At 27.4% G+C, this 17,056-nt stretch overlaps 4 protein-coding genes across 4 annotated transcripts; 2 read left to right on the top strand and 2 right to left on the bottom strand.

Moving 5' to 3' along the window:
* Positions 1-78: 78 nt before the first annotated feature.
* Positions 79-1,875, top strand: LOC122858810 (ragulator complex protein LAMTOR1). Its single transcript, XM_044161970.1, has 4 exons — positions 79-345; positions 544-704; positions 783-981; positions 1,072-1,875. The coding sequence occupies exons 1-4, from the start codon at positions 301-303 to the stop codon at positions 1,159-1,161; spliced, it is 495 nt and encodes a 164-aa protein (XP_044017905.1). The 5' UTR covers positions 79-300; the 3' UTR covers positions 1,162-1,875.
* Positions 1,876-2,617: 742 nt separating this feature from the next.
* LOC122859673 (alpha-glucosidase-like) lies at positions 2,618-4,339 on the bottom strand. The gene has a single exon (XM_044163358.1). It carries the CDS (start codon positions 4,337-4,339, stop codon positions 2,618-2,620), a length of 1,722 nt encoding a protein of 573 aa, XP_044019293.1.
* A 1,252-nt stretch (positions 4,340-5,591) lies between these two features.
* LOC122858807 (tubulin-specific chaperone C-like) lies at positions 5,592-7,992 on the top strand. Its single transcript, XM_044161965.1, has 4 exons — positions 5,592-5,931; positions 6,461-6,789; positions 6,913-7,176; positions 7,256-7,992. The coding sequence occupies exons 2-4, from the start codon at positions 6,488-6,490 to the stop codon at positions 7,476-7,478; spliced, it is 789 nt and encodes a 262-aa protein (XP_044017900.1). The 5' UTR covers positions 5,592-5,931; positions 6,461-6,487; the 3' UTR covers positions 7,479-7,992.
* Positions 7,993-8,312: 320 nt separating this feature from the next.
* LOC122858806 (fatty acid synthase-like) lies at positions 8,313-17,053 on the bottom strand. The gene is made up of 10 exons (XM_044161964.1): positions 16,645-17,053; positions 16,089-16,339; positions 15,618-15,849; positions 14,840-15,552; positions 14,187-14,751; positions 13,161-14,093; positions 12,699-13,091; positions 9,325-12,608; positions 8,745-9,251; positions 8,313-8,646 (listed from the first exon to the last, which is right to left on the bottom strand). The coding sequence occupies exons 1-10, from the start codon at positions 16,832-16,834 to the stop codon at positions 8,458-8,460; spliced, it is 7,257 nt and encodes a 2,418-aa protein (XP_044017899.1). The 5' UTR covers positions 16,835-17,053; the 3' UTR covers positions 8,313-8,457.
* Positions 17,054-17,056: the final 3 nt, after the last annotated feature.

Raw genomic sequence — 17,056 nt, 5'->3', positions numbered from 1 at the left:
ATTCGTCAATTTATCATCTACGATTGATTATCAACCAATGAAATATTGTTTTAATAAATTACAAGTACTCAAAATGTCCGCCTTTCATATGAGAGGCGTCAATGAAACATAACCTTCAAAAAATTTTCTCTATGTTATTGATAATATTTTGACAATATTTGATAAAGTAAAACAACAATAAGTTGATTAATCATATAAATATGCAATTTTTAAAAAAATAAACAATAATATTATTATTTATAAAAATACAAACAATTGTTTTTATATTTCTAAAAACATTGATTGATTTATTTTTTAAAAATGGGTTGTTGTTGTAGTTTATTTAAAAAAGATTCTGGTCCAGAAGTAAGTAAAATTTTCCTATCATTAATTAATATTTAAACATATTTTAATAATTAGTTTATTGTATTTTATTTATTCATCAACAAGTGACTGTTTTTAATTATTATTTTGTCATTTTTTAAATTATGATTGACATTATTATTTTTAAAAACAAAATTAACTAAATTTGTTTAATTTATTTTATTGTTTATTGTATTTTAGGATGAACCTAATGAGACAACACGTTTACTGATTGATCCGGTTAACAATAGTCCAATTATACCAAGGATTCATGATGATTATCCCAGTCAATATTCAAGTTCATTACCAAAAACAACAGATGAACAAAGTGCACTAAACAGAATTTTGCATGAAGCTGCAGCGTAAGTTGATGAAAAAATAAATAAATAGATAAATAAATAACAATTTAATAATGTACATAATTTATTTATTTATTTCAGAAATGTCATTGACGTTGGTGCTTTAGATTCTCATAATTTAGAGCAACATGAATACATTGATAGATCACGAGCTTATGCTAAAAAAATTGAAATTGGAAGTGTCAGAGTTCCACAATTAGTACCATGTTTATTAAAAGATATTCCAGCACCAGAAAGAGTACTTGCTGCTGATCCGATTGCTCGTGAAGATCAAGAATTAGTAAGTTATTATTATATATATTATTATTTTATAAATAAATTATACGAATATTATTATTTGATTTATTATTTGATTTATTATCTTTTTTAGATTAAAAATATGTTAAAAAATGCTGTTATTGCATTGCAAGATGTCAAAGTCGAACACAAAGAAGATTTAGTTGTGCCATTTATTGCGTGATTGATTTTAGATTATTCAAATAAATTTTTTAATTTCAATCATTTACAATATATGCAATAATATTGCATTTTGAAAAAACAATTTTTTTTTATGTCAAACATGAGTAAGTTTATTAAAAAATTTTATTTAAATTTTTATACTTATAGTAATCAGAAATTAATAATTATTTTATTGTTAAATAAAACAGTTAAATAATTGATATATATTTTTTATCAATAACTTATTTTTTACTATTCTATTTTGTTTTTTTTTTTTCATAAATATTTATCTCGATATTAAAAATATCTATAATTTTAATATTTAAAAAATTATATTATTTTTAAATATCATTTATTATTATTTAGTCGTGATTAAATTTTGATATGTGGTATTTTTAAAATAATAATTTTTTAATATTAATGTTTATTTAAATATATTATTTTGAGATAAATTTATTTGAAAGAAAAATTTAAAATACAAAAAAAAAAAAACAAAAATGTGGAGTTTAAAATTTCATACAAACTTTTAATGATAAATTTATTTTATTGTAAAATAAATGATGATGAAAAATTTGTGAAAAATAAATGAATTTATAAAGTTTATAATATTGTCAAAACACAAAATGCGGAAATTAATATAAATATATAGTTGGTAATAATCAACTGGCTAATTAATATAACAATTGTAAAAAAAAAATTATTGTAAAATAATTAAATAAATTATATCATTATCTATATTCTTTGCTTTTTTTTTGTTGTCTAAATTATAATTAGTTATTTCCTCGTTGATAATTTTTAAATTCTAAATTAAATTCTTAAATTAAATTTTATTATTATGAATCATACAGCTTGCAATAAAAATTATTTAAACTTTCAAATTGAAATAGTATAATAATTTTTAATTGAAATAATGACTAAAAAAAAATTCTTAATAACTAGTAAAATTAAAATTTTAAAAATCAATTGAAAGATGTCTTATACAAGCTAGAAAAAAAAAGTTTATATAATATTTTTGTTGTTTTATAATTAACTGATAGTTTTCAGTATTAAAAAAAAAACAGCTTTTTAAATTGCTTTATTTATTTTTATCGGCTGATAATTTTTCATGGCCTCAATAAAATCAGCAGTCAAGCTATTAATAATTTTATCAATATTAATTCATTACAAGTATCATTTTGTATTTATTTTTTTTTATACTATTTCAGTTAGTTTATTTAAAACAAAAATTCAATTAATAATTAAACAATTAAAACTTAGAGTACATTTTTATATTTACATTGAATATATTCATTCATAGTTTTTATTATTTGTACAAAAAAATAATGATAGCGATAAGAATTTTTGTAAAATGATAAAAAAATATCTTCTAGTCTTACGAGACAACCTTGATAAAAAACTGTAATTTCAAAGACCAAGATTTGATATATTAAATTTATATAATTACAATATTCAAAAAATATATTAAAAAAAAAAAATCTTTATATATTTTTATCAGTAAGTATAACTGAAGCTGCCGGTGGTAAATTAATACGATCAGTAAAAACTGTTTGACCAGTTTCAATACCAGATGTTACACTTGCAACATGAACAAACATTATTTCTTGTAGCTTCATTGTAAAAGTTGCATTAACAGTGACCTCAACGTCACTCAAATTAATGAGTAAAGCAATTGATTTATTTGTTTTTTTAACAAAACTTCTAACAACACCAAGTACATTATTTTCAAGGACAAAAATATCAGTTGATCCATCCTTGATAATTGAATGTTTTTTAAGTTCAACTAATTTTTTAAAAACATGATAATATGATACTGGTGTTAATTTTTGATAAGCAAGATTTAAATTATGATAATTCGAATGAACAGGAAGCCAAGTTGTTGTGTTTGTTGAAAATCCACTGCTTGTTGTATTGTCCCATTGATATGGAGTACGTCCTGGATCTCTTGATGTTAAATTAAAACGTTCAGGACCAGCATTACAACCAGCTGGATCTTTAGTTTCTTCCCATGTCATTGGACGATCTTCCATTCCAATTTCATCACCTTGATAAATAATAACAATACCAGGCAATACAGTTGCAAGTATCAACCATTGATCAGCTCTATTTTTTCCAAATCTTGATGCGCTTCTTGGATTATCATGATTACTTATAACCCAATTAGCCGAATAACCAGCTGATAATGATGTTAAATATTTATCAAATAATTTTTTATAATCATTTGCTGTTGATGAATTTTTAATAAAACTTATTGAATAAAAATTCATTGGAACATGTGAACCATGACTATAATATTTAACTAATCCATCAATTTTTTCAAATGAAAAATAAGCTTCAGTAAGAAATATTATTTCTGTTTTATTATTATTATAATTATCAATTAATTTACGCCATTTTTCAAGTATTGGATAGCTTGTATTTGAATTATATGTATAAATATGTGACAATGAATTTGACTCATGTTCTGGTATATTAATTTCATATGGATTTTTTGGCTCATCACGAAATTTTGGATCTTCAATGAGACTTGGAATTGTATCAATTCTAAAACCATCAATTCCATAATCAAGCCAAAATTTTAATACATTTTCCATTTCATATTGAACATCATGAGAATAATAATTTAAATCTGGTTGTGATTTTGCATATGCATGATAATAATATTGTTGTCTTTTATCATTCCATTGCCAAGCTGATCCATGAAAAGCACTTAACCAATTGTTTGGTGGATGTCTTGTTCCATTGATTATTTTTGGATCCATCCAAATGTAATATTTATCATATGGTTCAATTTTTTCAACACTTTTAATGAACCAAGGATGTTCGTCGGACGTGTGATTTGGTACAAAGTCAAGTAAAATTTTAATATCAAGTTTCTTTGCTTTTTTTATGAGTTGTTGAAAATCTTGAAGAGAACCATAGAGTGGATTTATATCAGTAAAATTTGATATATCATAGCCATTGTCATTCATTGGACTTGGATATATTGGTGATAACCAGGCGATTTTTACACCAATATCTTGTAAATGTTCTAATTTATTTGTGATGCCAGATAAATCACCAACTCCATCACCGTCACTATCCATGAAGCTTGAAGGATAAATTTGATAAATAAATGAATTTTTCCACCATCCATCAGAAGCGATGACTACTTTAAATATACTGATGCCAAATAGGCTCAGCAGTATTAAACTTCGTAACATTATTTTAATTATTTTCTAAAAGAAAATAATTAAATGTTAAATAGAAAAAAAAAATACTCGAGTTTTAATTATTATATTTTTTAACTTGACAAAAAAATAAATAAATAAGACAAGTCGTTTCACTTCCAAGATCAAATTGCTTATGATGTTATTTTTAATTTAAAAATATAATTAATAGATCTTATAAAAGCTAGAATAAAAAACAAATTGTTTATTTGTTTTTTTATTTTTTTTTTTCTTATCTGGATGATAGGTTACTGGTTAAATAAAAATAAAAAGTTTCTCATTGGCGAATTAAAATATATACGTAGCTAGATAAGAAGTGTTTTTTTAAATTTTTTTTTTGATTATTGTTAGTAGTCAAATATAATTTTAAAAAATTTGATTGGATAAACAAAATATATATACTCAGATTCTATTTTTTTTTTTTTTTTTCTAATCCTTCCTGTGGCTAATTAAAATTTTGATTAATAATTTTTTAATTATTTTATAATCACTTTGTTTTTCGTGTGATATAATAGAAAAAATAAAAATAAAGATTTAATCATTTTTAAAAGTCACAAATTCAATACAACAACAAAATTAATATTTTTTTTAGTTATATAAAAATTTATTTTAGCATTAATAAATGTACATACAAAGATATTGTTTTTTTAAAATCTTTTTTTGCGTTTAATAATTTATTTAAAATATATTTTTATTTCATTTACATATTTTTGCTTATAAATTTAAATTTTACAAAAATTAATGAACATATTATACAACTAAAAAATTATTTATTTGTCAAAATATATTCGCAGTTAAGATTCTATTTTTCATCAGCTCATTAACGTTTTTTATTATTGTATAACAGTTATTTTGTTAAAGTAGAAAAAGAAAAAAGAAATTTAATCATCATTAAGAGTCTCAAATATAATAACAATAAAAAAATTAATATTTATATAATCATTTAATAAAAAAAAAATAGTTAAATCATTAAAAAATATTTTTAATTTATTATTACAACAATTTCATGTTAAATTATTTTAACATCAATAAATTTATATAGCCACAATAATTCCTCACATTTCATATTTAAAAATATTAAATAAAAATTTTCATCAGTAAATAAATTGATTAAAAATATATTTATTTTCATGACTTCTATGTTTAATTTATTTACGATTTTTAAAATTTAAATTCTACAAAAATAAGAGCGCCGTTTGAAAACTTTCTAGATGTATCTAGATGTTTACATCTAGTATTATTGTATTCTCTCGCCAACCAATCGACTCATTTCCATTTTTGGTACTGTCAAAAGAAAATCACATATGTCTGCTGAACTACAGTGGTAAAAATTCAACTAAAAATAAACAAAAACAACAACAAACTTTACAAAACAATTATCAATTAATAAAACATTTCAAAAGTACAATAAATTTTTTACTCATTAAAAACTTTTACTCATCAACAAATATACAGTGTTCTAATTGTCCTAAAAAATTCAAGAATTTACTAGAAAAAATTTTTCATTGTTCTCTTATTACAAAAAAAATATTGTATTATTTTTTTTTAATTATTAAAATAATACATAATATTCATACTTAATATAGGTACGTATATTGTTGTATTTTAATTTATTATTATAATTAAAATTTTTTTATTTTTCATTTCGTTAAATCGAGGTTAGCGTCCATGTTGATTCTCTTTTTTTCTTTTTTTTTTTCTCTCAATTTTTAATGAGTATATATTTCCATATTAAATCCTAAATGTTGCTTATAATAATTTTTTTCTTTTACATAATTTCTATCGATAAATAATTTATACAATAATACTAAATATTAATAGAAAATTATTTTTAAAAATTGTAAATATCATCTCTTTAAAATGGTACGTTTTTTCGGAGTAAATTTTTTTTATTTTTATTATTAACTTGAAAACTGGTTTGCCAAATTAAAAAAAAAAAATACTGACAAGATATTTAAAGTCGATTTAAACTACCCAGGCTAATATTATGGTTGACATGTAAAAACAATTTATAAAAAAAAAATTAAATTGTCCAAAACCATTTAGTTTTTTTTTTCATCACAATAGCATTTAATTATCATAATGTATAAATAATTTACTATTGTTATTCAACAGTGACAAAGGTATAATTAAAAAACACAAATGGCAATGCCAACACAATTTCAAGTTGCTCATGCACCAGTCCAGGGTACCATGGGTGGTGGAACTCATTTACATGCACCACAATCAATTTTTCAACATTTAATGGGACAATCAAATCCTCAAAATCAACCTGGTAATTGGGGTCAAACACCACAAATACCACAAATGTATATGCCATGGAGTGTTCCAAATCTTCAACAATCACAACTTGTTAAATTTACTGGTGAAAAACAACAATTAACACCAGCTGTTACAAATATACATCAAAAAAGAAAATTAGATTTTCCAGATGCTACAGAATTGTAAGTTTAAAACTAAATAAAATTTCTCTATAATTTATTAAATTAATAAATATATTTATTAAATACTTTTAATTTGCTTTTATATTTATTTAAATATATTTTATTTTATTTAAATAATTTTAGTCAACAATCAAAACAATTTATAACTGAAGAAAAAATGGCAGCACATTTTGGAAATATGCATATCAGTTCAAGTTTTACATCTCCACAAATTCCAACAACAACAGTATCTGAATCACCAACAGCTATAAATTCTGATATTGAATTAAATATTGATGGTACCTCAGCTGCAGTTGATGATGGTAAATGTCCACGTCTTGTTATGTCTGAGGAATTAAAACGTCTTCAACAAGAGCCACTTTTACCTGCATCTCTACTATCAAAGCTGTAAGATTATAATAATCAAATTAAATTTTAATCAAAGCATTATACAATAATTAATAATATATAAATTTTTATATTTTAGTGATAGACCATCAATGGCACTGGTTCTCTGGGAACCACCAAGTAGACACTTGAGAATGATATCGACAAGACAATCAACAAGTCCAACAATGTTATCAACATACACAACTGAAGAAGAAGAAAATAATAATAGTAATAATAATAACAACAACAGTATTGATAATAACAATCAACAAATATTAAATTTAAATCAATCAGTTGAGCTTGAACCTATGGATCTTTAGAACCTACGAATTTTATTTTTTGATTTGATTCAAAGAAAACAACAAAATTATATTTGAGTGTATCAAATTACTGACAATATTATGTGAGTGCATTATTTTCATATTGATTATGTTTAAACTGCTGCTAATTAATTATAAATTATTTAGTTTTTTTTTTTTTTTTTTTTATTAAAACTTGATTTAAAAAAAAAAAAAACAAATCAGTAAAATTAGATTGTTAATAGTTCAAATTTTTATAATTTTCATACATTGAATGTTTTTACAAAAAAAAAAAAAAAAAATAAATAAATAATTTTCAATTAATTGAAATTAATATAAAAAATTTTTTTTACTATCGTGAATAGAAAAATTAGAAAAAAAAAAATAAGATAATCACTTGATTAGATATTTTAGTATGGGTTTAATACCTTGTAATATTTAAAGTGGCGCATTGAGTTGTTCAAGTCTGAGTGTAATTGAATATTAAAAGAGTAAATGATGTAATGTAGAAAAATGATAAACATTAATTTAAAATTTAAGAAAATATGTTAATTTGAATAGTTTTTTTTTTTATTGAAAATAAATTTATAGTACTGAAAGACATATATTTTCGTAAAATATTAATTATATACCTATTGATTAATAAATATACAATTATCCTTGAAAAATTATTTCTTTATTCTTTATAAATTTGATTTATTATACTAAATTTTTCAACAATATATGACATTTTTTTTTTCATTATTTATATTAAACCAAACATTATTTTACAACTAATAATCATCATGGAAAATTTGAACAGCTATAAATTATTTATTTAAAAGGTTTTACATGAAAGAATTTAAGACATTGAAATTAAGTTTAAAGAAATTTAATAATTCCAAAATACATACATAAAAGTACATGAAATACTTATTGAATAATAAGTTATTTAAAAAATGAAAAATACAATGTTGAAATAATTAATGAAGAAATATCTTAACGTAAAATATATTGTAACTTATGCTGGTCTCTCCTGGCTTTGATTATTAATAGTAGCAATATTTTTTCCATCTTCCATAATGCTAGCTTTAAAAGCATCAGCATCTTCCAATGGTTCACCATTAATTGCCGTTGCAACTTTGCTATCATCAAGTATCGTTACGTGATTTCCATTGATAATATGAATCTCTATTTTTTCGTGACTCACCTAATAATAAAAGTAATAAAATCAAAAATTTAATATTATTCAAAGTACGAAAAAAAATATAAGATGTAAATTTATATTTTATTTAATATTATTATTACCTTGCTGAGTCCGTAATCTTGACTAATATTTTTTAATGTTGGCATTGATGGTTTTAGGAGAATAATTGTTGATCGAAGAGGAGGATATATAGAAATATCATAATTTTCAATAGCGAGCAATCTATTGTACACTGAAAAGCAAATGTTTCGTTGCTGTTCCTCAGTTATTTGTATAGACTCAGATGAAATACGTTCAATGAAAATATTTAATTTTTGTTCCCATGTAATGCATTTTTGGAGATTTTGATAAAGCTCACCACTGTATGAAGGTTTTATAATATCCATAATACCAACTAGAACATTTGTTTGAAGTTCATCATCATTTGAAGCAGTCATTTGTTCATTTTTAATTGCATGCATTAAATCAGGTGATCCATCAATGAGTATAAGTTTTCCAGTAAGTCCTTCTGCTTCTAGTAGTCTGACAATTTCAATGGCAATTAGTGATCCAAATGAATAACCAACAACAACAAAATTACGACGTCCTTTATTCCTTGCTATCACATGCTGAATAAAAAAATTATTATTTAATTTTTCGTTTACAGTTTTATGGAAGTTAATTTATTATTGTTAAACTTACCGGTAATAATTCTTTTGCCATTTCTTGAATAGATTGATTTGTTTTTTTTCCATTATCTAATTGTAGACATGTTGCTGGTGACTTTATTTTACCAGCAAGATTTGAAAAAACAGAGCCATATCCTTCAATTCCAGGAACCAAAAAGACTTCACCTCGTCCAGCTTCTTCTTTGGTGTCTAGCTTTAAGCATACTTCATTTTGGATATTATCATTGCCTATTAATCTTAACAGAAGCCTCATTCCCGTTAATACTTCAGTTGATTCATTGAACTTTGAATTTTTCTTTGATGCCTCAAGTGTTTTAGCATTTAATTCTATTAATTTGGCAAAGTTAAGACCACGTATATCTTGAGCAGTAAGGAATATTTCGAATTCTCTTTCTAGAGTTTGTTTTATCTCGACTGCCATAATAGAATCCATACCAATTTCAGCAAGAGATGTGTGATGGCTAATTGTTTTTAAATCTTTAAGTCCCATGATGTTTAATACAGTGTCTACAATATTTAGAGCACCTGAACCACCAGCACGCTTTTCTGCCACAACCATACTTGAAACGATTGGTTCAGATTGTGCTAAGAAACCATCAAGCTCACTGAGACAAGAAAGAATACCTTGTTGAAGTGTTCCACCAATAACAAGTTCTTTGTGATCCTCCAACATGTCTGCAACTAAACCAACATCACCAACTGCTCCCCATTGTATTGCCAATGCAGGTAGTCCCTCGGATACTCTAGTCTCACAAATTCTTTCCATGACTGAATTTGACATTCCATAGTTTGTCTGGCCTGCATTTCCACGACCACATGATACAGATGAAAAAACAACAAAATGACGAAGCAATGGACATATTTTTCTTGATAATTCATCTAAATTTTTAGTACTCCAAGCTTTTGGCTTGAATGATTCTTCAAATGTTTCAGGTGTTTGATTTTCCCACAGGCTATCTTTCAACACAACAGCAAGATTAAAAATAGCATCTGGTTTGAAGCGGGTTTGTTTTAAAATATCAAGCGGTTTGGCTTCTTTGCCAGTTATTACCAAGACTTTAGTACCATATGATTTCCACAATTTTATTCGCATTTTTTGATATCCATTTTTAATACCAGTACGAGAAGTAAGGACAATATATTTGGCACCACGAAGAACAAGCCAGTCAGCAAGTTCTAGACCAAAACCACCAAGACCACCGAGTATGAGATAACTCTTGTCTGCCAGACAATAAAAGTGTGGATGCGCTGGTATTGCAATATTTTGTAAATTATTTTCATCTGAAATTTTAACAAGAACTTTTCCAATATGCTTGCCAGCACCCATGTATCGAAAAGCAGTCTCAATTTGATCCTTTGAAAATACAGTTCTTGTAAGTGGCTTGATAATGCCTTTATCTAAACCATTTTGTAGTAAATTATTTAAATGTAATTTCATTTCTTGAGTTCCATCAAATACATGATCTAACAATATTCCATGAAAGCTTATTTCTTTCATGAAAGCAGACATTCCCACAGGCGTATCATTTGCCATATCAAATTTTCCAATTTCTAAAAATCGTCCACGATTTCCTAAACATCTAATTGAAGCTTGCAATTTTTCTTCAGCAAGAGAATTTAAAACAATATCAACTCCTTTGCCATTAGTCACGGTCATTATCATGTGCTCGAAACTAGTATCTCTGGAATTGCCAATATGATCATCAGAAACTTGAGGGAATTTTTCTCTAATAAATTTTCGCTTTTCAGGAGTACCTACAGTTGTAAATACCTCACAGCCTTCGTGTAAAGCAAGTGTGATAGCTGCTTGGCCAACTCCACCAGAACCAGCGTGAATCAAAACTTTATCTCCTCTCTTCATGTTTCCACTCATGTATAGTGCGTAATAACAAGTAGCGTAGACACATGTTACAGTTGCTGCATCTTCTAAAGTCCAATTCCTTGGAACTTTCCAGCACAAGTCACGATCAATAATTGCATGATTTGACAAACTTTTAGAATTAATTATTCCCATAATTCTCTCGTTCTTCATATCAATGCCTGAATATTCAAAACCTAAAACACATTCTTCTTCTTGACGAGTTTTTGCAATGACTTCTGCTGCTAGTTTACCAGTTGCCAGCATAATATCTCGGAAGTTAATAGCAGAATAAATTATTCTTGCCAAATCTGGATGAGTTGAGTTTTTAAAAATAGGCCCTTCTATCCACCTGAAACTGCTCAAATCACCTCGAACTAATTCATTAGCCCAAGCATGATGTTTTGCTTGTAAAGCTCCTTTTAAAATCTGCGAGTGTCGATAAGTTCCCCAAATAGATTTTGCATTTCTTGGCTTACTCAAATTTGGTCGTAAAACATTGACTGCTAAATCAAGATTCAATTGTTCTCTATAAAATGGATTTGAAATGTCAAAGTCAGGAGCATTTGGATCTTGTAAAAGAAAACCACGAACAAGTTCACCACCTGGCTCTCTGCGAAGACAATTGACCAAACCTAAAAGCCCATTATCAAAGCTTTTCTCACTAACCAGTAAAATTCTTGAACTTAATCCAGATTCTTTTTCAATCTCTGCTTTCAAGACAGCTTTCAAATCATTCACCCATTTAAAAGTATCATTACTTACTTCTATAACAACTGATTTTTCTGGAATTTTTTCTTTTTTTCTCAACAAAAAAACAGTCAAGTCTCCCACGACTTTACGAAGAATAATATTGAGATCATATTTAACAAGTGAGTGTCTCAAAGCTTCTTGATCATTAGCATATTGTTCGAGGGTGAGTATAAACCCACCATCTTTTACTACTGGAAGTAACTCTGACATTAAAAAACTGTTTTTAGAAATTAGTAAATTTTTACCAGTTACTATAAGAGCATTTGAGTCTGATGACAATTTTTTCGACTCAATTACGTTGATTGTCTGAGGGAGAGCGTTTTCTTCGAAAATATTTTTTTCAACAACAATTCCCACGTCCGCTTGAATCAGTGGTATGTCTTCAAGAACTTTGAGGATAATAGGAGATAAAAGATCTTCGGTTTTTATGAGTTCTTGGTCACCCAAAAATTCTAGCGTTTTAACTTTAACACCTAAGAAATTTTCAAAGGCCAAATGTGTTGCTAAACAAACAGCATCTTGCAACGGAATTACTTGATCATCCTGAAGTTCAACAAATCCGTATGATTCCAAGACTGGTTCAGCTAAATTTTTTCTTCGAGCGATTGCACTGGCTTTTAGGCCACGAATTTCTACACCTCCGGAAATTATCAAGTCCAAGGTTTTATCACAAACCACATCAAAAACTAAAATATAATATTCAAAAATTAATAATAATTATAAAAATTAAAAATAGTTAATTTTTTTTTTACTAAATTCACAGATAAATTGTCTACCTTTATCTTCATCTGCCATGGCACGGATTTGATTTAAATGGACTTTAGTATCGATAACTAGCTTTTGGATTCCAGTTGGAACGAATAAGCCTCGTGAGTCCATTCCAAGAATTTTCATTTGTAACATGTTGTCCATAAAAGCAACCCAGTTGTTAGCCCATGCAATTTTTCCTCGAGTACCATCTGTGGTTGCGCTTTTAATACTGCGGAAGAGGCCACTGTAGTGATACCCCCGCAGCTTGAGTTCTTTATAAACATCTCTACTCGACATTTCTTCAACCTGTTCAGCTACAGACACTGCTCCCATTTTTTCCACAGACAATTTTGAGGAATGACGAACGTAGCCTGTAACAACTGCTGCTCCACTTTCTACTACTTCAAACCTACCAGTTCCTAAAATTTTAAATAGAAAAGAAATTGATAAATATAAATTTTAATTATATTTTTTAAAAATTTTCATACCTTTTTGAATCATGAGTGTAATTTCAACAATGCCTTCTTTGGGTAAAGTGGTTGCTCTTAAAAATTTAATATCTTCAAAGACAATTGAGACTTCTGTATAAAGTTCTCCTTTCATCATTCCCACGGTTTCCCAAATTAAAGCTAAATAACCAGTAGCAGGCAGTAAATTTCTACCATCGATAACGTGACCTGCCATATATTCAAAGTCTTCATCTCCCAAAGTAACTTCTACTATTCTTTCTCCAGAAGTAATTTTTTCTTGCATTCTGTAAGATGTTACATACCAGTCATCAGAATGTTCCCATTTAATAAGTGGTGAAATCATTGGTGTTCCACGTGAAACTGGGAATGAGACTTCAGGATATAATTTTGCAATTTGAGGCTGATGGCCAGTATTATATAATTTTCCAATGCCTTCTAGAAATACTTCAACATTATCTACATGACCTCTTTGTGTCAAAGCAATATTTGTAACACCTGGATCAAGTGATCTTCGTAAAATTGCTTGAAGAAGACCATGAGGTGCAATTTCAATGGTAACTGCATCCTTAGGAATCAAGGTGGATGTTTCTTCAAATAATACAGCACTTAAAAGATTATTTGTATGATATTCTGCAGAGGATAATCGAGCAGCTGAAGTTGACCATTGATTTCTTGGTACAGAAGTACTAAGCCATTTAGGACTACGAGCTTTGGGTTCTGGAATAACTTGCTTAAGATATCGTAATAATCTTGGACCAGCTTCAGCAATGTAGCGACTGTGATAAGCAATATTACTGCATGGAACCTCTCTTGCAAATATTTTCTGAGCAGTGAGTTTGGCAACAAAGGCTTTCATTGAATCAGCTGGACCTGAAATTGTCGAGCTTTCTGGACTATTGTGACATGCAACTTCAATGTCCGGAGGACAAAGATCTTTGACTTCATGGTAACCTAGAGTTTTAAATAATATATTGAAATTAATTTAAAAAAAAAACAAACAAATATTATTTGGCAATTAATAAACACAACTAAATCCAATTTTACCTAATCCAACAGCTGCCATTGATCCATGAATAGTATCTGTTTCAATTGAAGCAAGTCCTCTTGAGTATGCAGCTAAAACCATTTGCTCAGCTGTAAAACAGCCATCTGCATATGCACAACCCAGTTCACCCACTGAATGACCAATAATTTTATCTGGTACAATTTCCAGCAAATTTAACATATCAACGATGCCAATCTGTACTGCAGCGATTCCAACAAAAGAATTAAGAATATTGTCGAATGTTGATTTGTCAGGATTCGTTAAAATATTGTAAATATCAATATTTTTTGGTCTGAGGACAGCATCGCATTTGCGAATAGCTTCAGCAAAGACTGGAAAGCGTAGGAGAGCAGCACCCATCGCTGGCCATTGTGATCCCATACCCGAGAAGACAAACCAAATAGGTCTTTTTGCCCCAGGATAATGTTCAATTTTTTTAATTCTTTTTTCAGGATCAGTGGTATTTAAAATTGTATAACCACGATACAAATGACCTGAAGTCCCTTGGGCATGAATGTCATGCAAAAGTTTGATGTATTCAACATCTACTGGTCGGCTTTCAACCTAAAAAATCAAGATTACCAGCTAATTGTTGATGAAAAATTTTATAAAAACAATCAAATAATAATCAGTTGTTTGTTTTGTTACTTACATCTGTTAGGAGACTTGCAACTGCATCCTCAATTCTTCCAGAAACAACAACTAGCCTTGGTAGATTATCTTTTGGTGCTCCACCATTAATTTTTTCTTTATCATTTGACTTGAGCAAAATGTGAGCATTTGCACCACCAAATCCAAATGAACTGACTCCAACATAACCACCATCCCATGGCTCTGGTTCAGTTATAACACGTATACGACCTTCTTCAAGAGCCTTAACACCATCTCTTGGTTTTTTATAATTTAAATTTGGTGGAATTTTTCCTGATTCATTGGCAATGACAACTTTTGCAATTGAGCACATACCACTTGCTGGTTCTGCATGGCCTAGATTTGATTTAATTGAACCAATTTTAAGAGGTTCTTTCCGTTTAGGACAAAAAACAGAATCAATTGCATTCACCTCTTCAGGATCACCAACTTTTGTTCCAGTTCCATGCGCTTCAAGATATTCAACTGACTCAGGAGAGACTCGACATTCGTCATAAAATTCTCGAAGAAGTGCGCTTTGCATTACACTTGAAGGAAATGTAATTCCTTGATCTTTAAATCCATCGCAATTTGTTTTTCCATGAATAACTGTTGCATAAATACGTTTTGCATCTTTGGATTTTTGTAGATAGGCCACACTAACTGTTTCACTGCGAGCATATCCATTAGCATCAGCATCAAAAGATTTACATCTACCATCAGGAGCCAAGACACCTAAATATAAAAAATCCAGTATAATATGATTATCTGTAAATCATAATTTGCAAAAAATAATTTACCTAAACGTGAAAATTGTAGTGAAACGTAAGGATGAAGACAAAGATTGGCTCCACCAACTAATGCTGCATCACATTGACCATTTCGTATGGCTCTGTATGCATGCTCAATGGCAAAAAGACTTGAACTACAAGCTGAGTCTACTGTGTAACTTGGACCAGTTATTCCAAGCCAGTAGGATAGTCTATTTGCTAACATAGCTCTGCTGCATCCAGTGATACCAAATCCATTTACCTATTGAATTAAAAAATATTATATGAATAAATAATTTTTATTTATTTTACATAATGCAATAAATATAAAATAAATTAACAAGAGATGCTCAAGTTTATTATTTTTTTTCTAAACAAAAAAAACTCATGACAAGTAGATAAACTGTTGAAAAAAATTATTATACAATTTACAATTTATTTGAATATATTTATAATTAAAATTTTATGACCATTTGGCTCTGGTAAATTAATTATTTTTACCTGAAGTTTTTCATAAAACCAAGTTTTTTCAGACTCTGAAAAACATGCTCCAATAAACACTCCAGTTCTACTTCCTCTCAGCTGACGAGGATTGACTCCAGCATCAATAATTGCTTCATATGCATGTTCCATCAGCATTCTACACATTGGATCCATCGTATGTGCCTGCTTGAAATGCACTCCAAAAAATAGTGCATCGAATTTTCCGACGTTATTAATTTTTCCAGTACGTTGAGGAATCTCAGGGTGATCTAGAAAATTATTTCCAAGATATTTTAGCTATTTAACTATATAAAAAAAATGAATATACTAGAAAGTATAAATTAATTTATTTAATTTTGCATAAATAATTTATGGGAATTATTTTATGTTTAGTAATTAAATATATATATTTTTTTTTCATGATATTATTCCAATGAAATATTTAAAATAATATTCACTATTTATAAAACTTTTAAAATTATTTGAAATTATTTTATTGTACATTTGTTATTATTTAGAAAAAAATCCATAAAATATTTAGAAAAATTAAAATAAATTTTATGATAAAATATACCAAGTTTCCAGCGTCGATCATCATTGCTAACTAAATCAACTTTATTCATTAAATTTTCTTGAAAAATTTTCATGTTATCAGAGTCTGGAAACCTTCCAGCAATTCCAGAAATCACAATTTCTTCACCAGGATCCATTGGTGCTTGATTGCATGGATTAAAACTCATTTTTTCCTCGCCACAATTAACCATTTTTATTTTTTGTTAAATTTCACTTTTAATATTTTGCTAAAAGAAAAAAAAAAACAAAACAAAATTACTCTTCACTTTATAAAGTTATTCTTCTAACACAATAACTAATTATGGATGAAGGAATTGTATTTTTTTTTTTTTTTTTCACAAGACAAAGCATGAACTCGAAAACAATGGAAAGAAAAAAGTAAAACACAAATCCACGAGCGGTATGAATAGCCA

This window comes from Aphidius gifuensis, linkage group LG6 (assembly GCF_014905175.1).
Source record: "Aphidius gifuensis isolate YNYX2018 linkage group LG6, ASM1490517v1, whole genome shotgun sequence".
Classification (NCBI taxonomy): Eukaryota; Metazoa; Arthropoda; class Insecta; order Hymenoptera; family Braconidae; genus Aphidius; species Aphidius gifuensis.
This window is presented reverse-complemented; position numbering and strand designations above follow the sequence as displayed.